Source organism: Propithecus coquereli, unplaced genomic scaffold (genome assembly GCF_000956105.1).
Source record: "Propithecus coquereli isolate 6110/MARCELLA unplaced genomic scaffold, Pcoq_1.0 Scaffold349, whole genome shotgun sequence".
In the NCBI taxonomy this organism is placed as follows: Eukaryota; Metazoa; Chordata; class Mammalia; order Primates; family Indriidae; genus Propithecus; species Propithecus coquereli.
In genome coordinates, this window is record NW_012149163.1 from 264,124 (window position 1) to 275,197 (window position 11,074).

The following is an 11,074-nucleotide window of genomic DNA, read 5'->3' on the forward strand; positions in this document are numbered from 1 at the left end:
TCGAAAAAGAACAAAGTTGAAAGACTCAACCTTCCTGATCTCAAAACTTACTACAAAATTACAGTCATCAAAAGTGTGGTACTGGCATAGGATAGAAACATAAACCAATGGAACAGGATAGAGAGCCCAGAAATAAACCCTCACATACGTGGTCAGTTGATTTTCAACAAGCACGCCAAGACCATTTGATGGGGAAATGATACCTTTTCAACAAATGGTGGTGGAAAAACTAGATCCACACACAAAATAATGAAGTTGGACCCTTCTCTTACGTCATATACAAAACTGAAAATGGATCAAAGACCTAAGCTTACGAGCTAAAACTATAAAACTTTTAGAATAAGACACAGGGGAAATCTTCATGACATTGGATTTGGAAATGATTTCTTAGATATCATATGAAAAGCACAGGCAACAAAAGTAAAAATAGGTAAATTGGATTTCATCAAAACTCAAAAATTTTGTGCCTCTAAGGACACCATCAAACAGTAAATAGGTAACCCATAGAATAGAAGAAAAATATGTGCAAATCACATATTTGATAAGGAATTAATATACACATTATATAAGGAACTACAACTCAACAACAACAAAAACAACCTAATTCAAAGCTGAGCAAAGCACTTAATAGACATCCAAAGAAGATATACAAATTGCCAATAAGCACAAGCACTAATCATTAGGAAAATGAAAATGCAAATCAAAACTAAGTGAGATACCACTTCACACCCATTGGGATGGCCATTTAACAACAACAACAGAAAATAACAAGTGTGGGCGAGGATGTGGAGAAATTGGAGCCCTCATGCATTGTTTGTGAGAATGAAAATTGGTACAGCCACTGTGAAAAAGTTGTTATTATTTTTGTTTTTTAAAGACAGGGACTTGCTCTGTCACTCAGGCTAGAGTGCAGTGGCATGATCATAGCTCACTGTAACCTTCAATTCCTGGGCTCAAGCGATCCTCCTGCCTCAGCCTCCCGAGTAACTGGGACTCCAGGCATGTGCCACCATGCACGGCTAAGATTTTCTATTTTTTTGTAGAGATGGGGGTCTTGATTTTGCTCAGTCTGGTCTCAAACTCCTGAATTCAAATGATCCTCCCACTTGGCCTCCCAAAGTGCTGGGATTACAGGTGTGAGCCACCATGTCCTGCCAAAAAACAGTTTTGTGGTTCTTCAAAAGTTAAACGGAAAGTTCCCATACTCAAAAGAACTGAAAGCAGAGACTCATAGATACTTGTACACCAATATTCAAAGCAGAATTATTCACAATAGCCAAAAAGTGGAGGCAACTCAAGTGTCCTTTCACAGATGAATGGATAAACAGAATGTTGTATATATATACACAGTGGAACACTATTCAGCCACAAAGAGGAATGAAATTCTGATACATGCTACGACATGGATGAACCTTGAAAACAACATGCTAAGCAAAGTAAGTCAGATGCAAAAGGACAAATACTGTATGATTACACTTATATTAATACAAGGGACCTCGAACAGATAAATAGAGACAGAAAGCAGAACAAAGATTAGGGAAGAGAGGCATGGTGAGTTGCTTTTCAGCAAGTACAAAATTTCTGTTTGGGATGATGAACAAGTTCTGGCAACGGATATTGGTGATGGTTGTACAATGTACTTAACGCCACTGAATTGTACACTTTAGAACAGCTAAAATGATGAATTTTATGTTATATGTATTTCACTACAGTGAAAAAATTAAAAAAAAACAAAACCCAAAAGTACCCCACAATAGCCAAGCTTCCTCAGATGGTGGACCTCCCTGTTCCATGGCCTTGCGGATGGCACCCGCTCAGTTCCTCACCTTGGGTTAACAAGTTCATGAACCCTATCGCCCCCTCTGGCTACTAACCAACTTAGACTTCAGATAATCCACTTCCTTAGCTCAGAACACCAGCAGCTGTGCCCTTCTTTCCTTTCTTTTCTCTTAATTTTTAATACTTGAACCATGTACCAGCTGGGAGAAGCCGTGGGTGGGGTGTAGTTGGCCACTACAGCTAAAATAGGAAAGAAATTGTGAAGCAAAACTATTTGTGAACTCCTTCAGAGTAGCAGTCTTTTTTTTTTTTTTTTGGAGACAGAGTCTCGCTCTGTTGCCTGGGCTAGAGGGCCGTGGCTTCAGCCTAGCTCACAGCAACCTCAAACTCCTGGGCTCAAGCAATCCTCCTGCCTCAGCCTCCTGAGTAGCTGGCACTACAGGCATGTGCCACCATGCCCAGCTAATTTTTTCTATTTTAATTGCTTGGCTAATTTCTTTCTACTTTTTAGTAGAGACGAGGTCTTGCAGAGGCTGGTCTCAGACTCCTGACCTCAAGTGATCCTCCCACCTCGGCCTCCCTGAGTGCTGGGATTACAGGCTTGAGCCACCACACCCGGCCCAGAGTAGCATTCTTGATAGAGTATCCATCTCACTTTTTAATGATTTGCAGAGGATTTTTCTTCCCTTATTAACTCTTTTTACTATTTCCACTACTTTCTTTATCTGGAAGCTGTGATACCTAAACTCAACATATACATACAAATAATTCCATTGTCATGCAATTCAAACCATTTCCTTTTGGGTTGGCTTCACTGGAGATAGAGCCAGCCAACTTTTCCTAAAAATTATATATTGCCACATCTCTTGGGCCCCTTCTCCAGTAAAATACTATAATTCTTTTAACTTTTCATAACATGGCTGATTTTTCTGGGTCTTTTCCACAAACTTTCTCTAAATTTCTCTCTTAACTGTACACTAAAACATTTTACATGGACATTTAAAAAACTTCTATAGCAAAGGGGAACCAACATGTTTTGAACAACAATAAAAATGGTGTGGTGAGTAGGTAGTGAACCATATCATGATTTTAAAAATCAATGGATTTCAGAAATGTTGCTCCTTAAGTTTACTTATTTTGAGCCATGTTTTCTTCTAAACCTCAAAGCCAGCACCTCCCTCTTCATGTCAGGGACATGAGTCGCACAATGGCTTGCTCATCAAGAGGCACTCTAGCTTAGTTGCTGCTGACTCTGCAGTTCACTAGAATATCGTGTAGCCTGCATCTCATTTACACCGTCAGAGAGAGGCGCAGCAAAATCGCTTAAGACTTCAGAAACTCCTAACTTTACTACCGACCTATTCCATTATGCTATGTTCCAAATGCAAACAAAGACTGGACTAGAAATTTAACTAGTAAGAATTAACAACAGGTGCATATCTTGCATTCCAGGCAGACAAGCCAAACAAGCACTGGATCTATCAACTGCACACATATCCCCCAGTGAATCACAGGCTTTGCTTTATGCCGTTCTTCAAATCTCTGCACAAATTGTTTACTACTCTTAGAAAACCTACCTCGGCCACACTGCCAAAAATAAACAGCTGAGAAATCAGCGATTTCAAACATTTCATCAAACTACTATATTCCCAAATACATTTCCAAACTCTTGGTAGTATAACTTCCTGGAAAATAGAAATTAACTGAGGAAAAAATTAACTCAAAAAGTTATCACCTTGCTTCTCTAGGAGGCCTTGTAGAATTAACAAACAAATCAACCTCCCCTTCAGAGGAGAGCCTGGGCCTCACTCATGGAGGTATCTCCCAAAGAGCCCAGCATAGCATCTGGTTCATAGATGCATGTACATATAACTGTATTAATAATTCATGGATTTAGCGCTAGGTGCCAGGCACCTAATAATGTACTAATGCTAATAATATACACCACTTCAAAAATTAGGTATGATCATTGCCATTTTAAACATGTAGAAATTTGCCCAACTGAAGAGTTAAATAACTGTATCTCCAGTGCTTCCTAAACTAAGCTTGGAAGCAGTCGAGCTGAAATTCAGCGTCGTCTTAATCACAATCCTGTGCAGCCTCCTTGAATAAATAAAGTGAAATTTCCCCCAGCTTTTATCAAAGCCAGCTCATGCGTTTCCTTGGGTTTACAGAAGACTGGCTGCTACAATTTTCAATAATAGTGAGTTTTATCTTAAAATCAGACATTTCTTTTCATGTACATCCATACTTTGTATTTCACAACAGAGCTCTTGTAAGTGAGATTTATCAGATTACTTTTATACCTCATTAAGTTATTTTGAAATACAAATTACGAACATTCTGAAACATAATTTCTCCCTTAAAAGACAAATGCCAGTATTAATGCATTACTTGTGTAATTTTCATGTTTTTTTTTTTTTAAGGAACAATAGATCTTGAAAACGCCACAGCCTGAGTAGGAGAACTTCCTTGAGGTCAGTGTTATCCACAATAGCCATATGTCCAGCAGGAAGTCTGCAGCCAGTGACATTAACAACGAATCCCCCACTTTCTTGTACGCTGGAGAGACTTGTGGCTCGTATATCTGAACCAGGCAGGACTTGGATTAAAAGCCTACTCTGCTCTCCATGTATATTACGGGTGTGGAATCTCTTATCTCTAAAGAGTCTTGCACTTTAGTGTGCCAGGTGGCTTGCAAGGCTGACTCATTAAGCAGAACCTGACACTCTGATGAGACCAGTAATCTCAACACAGTCTACATGTGTTACGTGCTTCTTAATATGTTCACTTGATTAGAGAAGGGCTGTATTCCTAGGCAAAGACCTTGCGTTTAATCATTTTTAGGCAAGCTGTGCAAAATATACAAGGTACACGCAGAACCTCACTGGGGAGAGAGACCCTCTATCTATTGCCAAGCCCCTGGATAATTTAACAATTGATCCTTTAACATCCTAACCCCTGAACCATGCACTGCATGCCGAGTTCCTTTCTTCAGCATGCTGTCAGTGAGTGAGTCCATTATCTGCTTTCAAGTTACACACTAAAGCTGGCCACACATTCACAAAAACTAGTCAACTTCCACCCTTGGCTAAAACAATACATGGCCCAGAGATAAAACCAAGATTCATATCTACACGATCTTATGTCAGCCTCAGAACAGCCTGTGAAGTAAGGATTGTTGTCATTCCCGTTTCACAAATGAGGAAACTGAGGCACAGGGAGGTTAAGGAACAGGCAAAACATCTCCAGCTATTAGAGAACAGAGCCTAGAACTAAAACCACCGCTATCTGCCTCCAAAACTCTTAACTTCACCTGAATGTTATACTGCCTCTTATATCTGTTTTTTAAGTTTCATCGATTTTGGCAATTTCATCATACTAGGTATAATGCATTGCTAATGCAGAGTTCCCCCTTATTCAGAGAAAATTAAAGAAAAAAAGAGAGGTGTGTTCTGCCAATTGAGACAAATGTTTGTTTTGTAGGATAGTCCCAACTCTCAAGTGGGAGGGAGCTGCGCATAAGCTCTGGAGTCAGACAACCGGGGTGCACCACTTTCTAGCTGTGTGAGCTAAGGCAAGTTACTTGACCTCTCTGTGCTTCAGTTTCCTCACCAGTAAAATGAAAACAATAATAGAAACTAACTCAGTGTTCTTGGGGATTAAATAACACAGGGTATTTAGAAGCAGTTTGCACATCTTATGTGGTCAATAAATCTCAGCTATTCTCATCATTAATAAGATGCTTGAACTAAGTTTAGATTTGTGATCTAAACATTAGGACGTACAACTAAGACATCTAGCATGTGGATGTGCTAGAAGCTACTATTCCTTGAAAAGATGATCGAAAAGCCCTCTCACGGTTCAGGCTGCCTGTAGGATGGATGTGTATCTTTCTCAAACTAAATAGCTTTAACATTTGCTGAATTAAAATAAAAAGTATGGATTCCTTAGCATTGACTCATCACCAAGACGCACATGCACTCTAAAGAGTTTTAAACATCTAAAGACTTATCTGTCTGGGTTCTAAAATCGGTATCAGCGCACCCTCTGTCAAGAAGCATGGCCATCTTTTGAACCCTGAGCCTTGCTCTCAATCACGTTCTCTAAAAATTTCCCTTCCCGGCTTGCATTACACACAGTACTTGGTGTCCCCAATTGTTGCTGTCCCAGAACAAAAGCCTAATTGCTGCTACTACAATACTGCCCTTTTTCTGAGATCATCGTGAAGCCCTTGGAGCAAACAAGAGAGGGAGTTCTCGTAAGCAGCAAGCATGGAGTCAAAATTCCTGGCGCCCGGAGGCCAACACGAGCTGAGTTTTTTTTTTTTTTTATCTTTGAGACTCAAGTTCCTTTCTAATATCTACGCCTCCATGCAAATATTAATAGCTCTGTCTCGCCAATGCTTCCGAGCCCTTTAGGACACGTGCGTTTTCCTGCTTGGACGAGTCCGGCAAACTCGGGGTCCCTTCTCTCGCCGGTTTCACCGCGAACAGGCGCAGGACCGCGGACCCGCGAGACGGTCCGGTCCGAGGTGTCCTGGCGGGGCGCCCCAGCCGCGCACCCCTAGGGCCCCGCGGGGCGAGGCTCGAGAGGGAAGTCCCAGCAGGCCAGACCCCAAGCGCCCGCGCCCCGGCGCCGCGAGCGCGAGCCCCGCTTTCCCAGCTCTCGGGACAGCGCAGTGCGCCCCCATCCCGCGCGGGCACGAAACCCCCAGCGGGCGCCCCAGGCGAGGGCTCTGCGACTCACGCGGTCTCTCGGGGTCTCGGGGGCCTCTCCCCGGCAGGTTCTCGGGCCCTCGGGGTCTGCGAGTGGGAGGCTCCCATCGCTCCGAACTTGGCGCCCCGGCTGCAGCCGCCGGGGCTCTACTGCGGCGCGGCTCTGCGCGGAGCTGGGCGGGGAGGAGGAAGGGTGGGGCGGGCGGGGGGACGCGGGGACGGAGGGACGGGGACGGGAGCCCAGCCTCAGGGTCCTGGCCGCCGGGAGAGCGGCGACAGGAGCTTGCTAAAGCAGCTGCCAACTTCCCCGCCAGTTGCAGGGCCCGGTCTGGGCTGTGCCCCGCGCCCCAGCGGGGACAGCGCGGGGAGATGCCAAGTGCCCTGGCCACGCCCGGGCGCGCGGAGCTGCGGGAGGGCGCCGGGCAGCGCGCCTCGTGCCCCGCGATCGCCCCTCCGCTGCGCAGGGCAACAGGTGGCGGGGGCGGGCCACCCGCCTGCGCCCCGGTGCCCCCGACCGCCGAAGCCGAGCCCTCGGCGCCGGGTCCGGGGCTGGCGGGGAAGCCGCGGGAGGAGCTGGGGCCGCCGGGCACAGAAGCACCGGCAGGGGGCGGTGTGCGCGGCGTCGGGCACCGGGCGGCCCCTCCGGGGGCGTGGCCTCCCCCACCGCTGCGGCCCCGGGGCGCGGTGAGGCCGGGACTGAGCCGCAGACAGCTTGGTGCTGCCCCCAATGAGCTGCGCGCCCCGGTACAAGTTGTTTCACACTCTGTTTCTCCGTCTGTAACATGTTCTTTACTTCTCTGAATGTCCCTTTCGCCTCTAACAACCAAGGACTGAGTTCTCTTCCAAACTCCGTCTTAGGGAAAAAAATGCACCTCTTCCTCCCATGTCATCTGTGATCCAGCTACATCTAGCGACCCCCCTTCCGGAGTATTTCACCCATTCCCGCCTCCCACCTCCCTCCTCTCCAGCATCCGTCCTCTTTCCAGCGTCCCCCTACCCCAACAGATTGGAATGCCCTCTCTGCTAACCCTATGCATCCTTCCAGACCCAACTCAAACCTCCCTGCTATGACGCCATCCTGCATCCTAACATTAACACATCTGCCCCGTCACTGCCTGTGTCCCTCGCTAGAACGTGAGCTCCACGAAGACGGGCAATTTGTCTTGTTTTCGCCAGTCCTCCAACATGCGTGGCGCATAGTGGACACTCGAATTGTTGATAGATGCATTTATCCTACACGCGCGTGATCACCTGTCTTCCCAGTGCTCCCAAGGCCTTTGTCAATTCCTCTAACAAAGCACTTACCAATCTTATTTTGTAATTACGTCTTCCATTTGTCTGTCTTTCCACTAGAATGCGAGTGCTTTAATGGCGGGAACACTTCTTATCTCTGCACCTTAGCTTAGCGCCTGGCACAGCGCTTGGCTCATGGTTTACGGATAATAAATATTTGCTAAATGAATGAATGAGTCAGTGGCTAGGCACACAGAACTGTCTTCAACATTAACGTCTTTCTTAACCGGAGGCTATAGTAGAAGGCAGATGTACGTGGCTACATTTTAATTTTTCCAGAAAGGATCAGAAAACTCATAAAAAAGACATATCTCCAACAGATCTTTTGCGTGTCGAGTTTTGACACATAAATACACATTATCTTCACTCTTAGCCAGAGGGGTCCTAAGGTCCGGGACGCTGCCACATGGTAGACATATATAGAGTATTTGGTGGGGGGGAACAAACATCAATTAGCAAAAGTGTAGTGAGACAGGAATTGAGATTTTTGTGGGAAGGATTTCAAACAACTAAAGACAAGTTGACTCTTGGCAGATAATTTTTTTTTAGGTTCAAATTCTTCACACATTCTGTCTGGAAAACTTTGGTGATGTGACGGAAGTGCCATCGATAATGCAAACATCACCCTGTCGAGCTGTGTTCCCCCCAGAGGAGCCCTCAGCCTCTCCTTGTGGGAAAGGTCTTTAGTCTCAGCAGGTCACTCTAAGGAACGACAGGAGGGATGGGCGACAGGAGAAGAGCGTGGGAATGGGAAAGTTTTCCTTCTTTGGGTAGACAAGATGGGCTATTGGGAAGAGTTTTATTATTATTGGTGCAGAAGGGCACAGGGGGGTGCCACTAAAATGCTTTAAAAAGAAAAGAGCGAAGCCCACACTGTCTCGTGTTGCAGAGGAAACTGACACAAGAGGAAAAAAAGGACTCTGCAATATAATGTGAAAGGCTGCACCGGGCCAAAGGGTATCTCCCCAGAGATGCTGGTGTGTTCACTGATGCTGCTCTGTGTTGTTTATCGGGTTTGCTGCCCTGGCTGGTACAGAGACATGGGAAGCCAGGGCTTCAGACCAGGGGGAGTGACGACAGTGAAGGGAAGTCTTGACTTTGGGAAGTACATTTATGAGGACTTTTCAGGAAAAATTCTCAAGACAAACCTGAGATCCCCAGACACCCGTCTAATCCCAACATATAATAATTTGTCCTTCTCATGGAAGCAAAACCAAGATCTATTGCTCTATCCTGGAGACTGGCTGCAGATCGCCAACAAAGGTATAGATTATGGGATATCTGCAGTTCCTCTGCTTAATGTCCCTTGGTTTAAAATCCTTCTTGCTTTATATATTTCAATTAAAAAACAAATAACTTCCTAATGATAATAAAGTGTTGTTACTATGCAATCGCAATTTTTTAAATTATTATTACATGTTTCTTTTCTTTTAAGACGGGGTCTCACTCTTGCTCAGGCTGGTCTCAAACTCCTAACCTCAAGCGATCCTCCTGCTTCAGCCTCCCAAAGTGCTAGGATTACAGGCATGAGCCACCACGCCCAGCCAAAACCTTCAATTTGTAAAAAAAAATGTGGTATCTGAAAAGTGCAATGAAGCGAAGCACAATAAAATGAGCTGTGTCTCCACAAACGAGCAAAATGAAGCATGGAAAGGACACATATGCCCTAGGACACACAGCTAAAAAACAGCAAAGCTAGATTCAAAGCCAGGTAGCTAGCTCCAGAGCTGCGGCACAGGGCTTAGCCTCTATGCCATGCTGCCTTCATTCTTACACTGCACACCCCACTTTCCAATAAAGAAACTCCAGTTTAGGGAAGTGAGTGTTGTATCCAGTAGTTAAACCCAGTCATCTTGATTACAAACCTTATGCTCCACATGGATTTTTCCCCCCAGCAATCACGCCAAATGAGTATTACCCTTCAAAGTAGCCACCTTGGTAAGTTACATGCTTATCTCAGAGCTGCACCATCCCTACTCATTTGGAAATTATTTAACACATTGACTGCCAAACTAGAAAAAGATTTTTTTTCCGTGGGGCCACAGTGTTACATTACGAAAATAGAATAAAAACTTCGAAAACAAAACAGTCCTTTCTAATTTAATGAACAAATTGTTATTTTTTATTGTTTTCTGTGTGTCAGTTATATGCAATTTGAAAAATAGTTCAAGCAGCTCCAAAGGTAAAGAGACATGTGAGTTATATATGCTTCACGAGGCCCCAGGCTCAAAGGCTCAAAACTAGCATGAGTTAAATATAACTCACATGGCAGTTACTGTATTAAATACTAATTTGATGGTGCTGTGATTTGGATACAGTTTGTTCCCACCAGATCTCATGTTGAAATTTGATCCCCAGTGTGGCAGTTTTGGGAAGTGGAGTCTACTGGGAGGTGTCTGAGTCATGGGGGAGGATCCCTCATGAATAGATTAATGACCTTCCTTGGATGTGAGTGAGTTCTCTATTAGTTTCCTCTAGAGCCAGTTGTTAAAAAGAGCCTGCACCTTCCTGCTCTATTTCTTGTTCCCTTTCTTGTCACATGATCTCTGCACATGCTAGCTCCCCTTTTTTGCCTCCCACCACAAGTGGAAGCAGACTGATACCTTCACCAGATGTCCAGTCCTAAACCTTCCAACCAGCAGAATCATAAGCCAAATAAACCTTTTTTCTTTATAAATTATCCAGCCTCAGGCATTCCTTGATGGCAACACAAAATGGACTAAGACAATAGGTCTGAGGATAAAATTGGTTCATTCCTTCGCAGCCACGTATCCTTCTTGAAATCAGGTAGTGTAAGTGTTCCAACATTCTTCTCCTTTTTCAAAATAGTTTGTCTATTCTAGGTCCTTTGTCTTCCCGTACAAAATTTAAAATAAACTTGTAATTTTTTTTCAAAGAAAACCAAACCTGTTAGGATTTTTATGGGCATTGCATTGAATTTATTGACTAATTAAAGAAGGATTACCAACTTAACAATACTGAGACTTCCAATCCATGAACATGGTATAGCTCTCCATTTAAGTAGCTCCTTTTCTGTAATGTTTTATAGTTTTTGGCCTACAGGTCTTACACATCTTTTGCTAAATTTAATCCTAAGTATTTGTATGCTATTGTAAATGAAGTGGTTTTATAATTTTACTTTCTAAATGTTAGTTGCTGGTATGTAAGATACAATTAATTTTTGTATACTACATGCTGCAATCTTGCTAAATTTACTTATTACCTTTAATAGCTTTTTTTGTGGATTCCTTAGGGTTTTCTATACAATGTCACTTGCATATGAA

General features: G+C 44.1%; 1 protein-coding gene across 2 annotated transcripts in view; it reads right to left on the reverse strand.

The window, feature by feature from the left end:
* The window catches only part of TACC1 (transforming, acidic coiled-coil containing protein 1), an 83,342-nt gene extending 76,639 nt beyond the window's left edge, over positions 1 to 6,703 (reverse strand). The window contains exon 1 of one of the 2 annotated variants that reach the window (XM_012651116.1): positions 6,529 to 6,703. In XM_012651116.1, coding sequence (XP_012506570.1) covers positions 6,529 to 6,605 — 77 coding nt within the window. In that variant the 5' untranslated portion in view covers positions 6,606 to 6,703. The remainder of the gene's footprint in view (positions 1 to 6,528) is intronic. The other variant, XM_012651115.1, reaches the window with a different exon arrangement.
* Between the last annotated feature and the right edge of the window lie 4,371 nt (positions 6,704 to 11,074).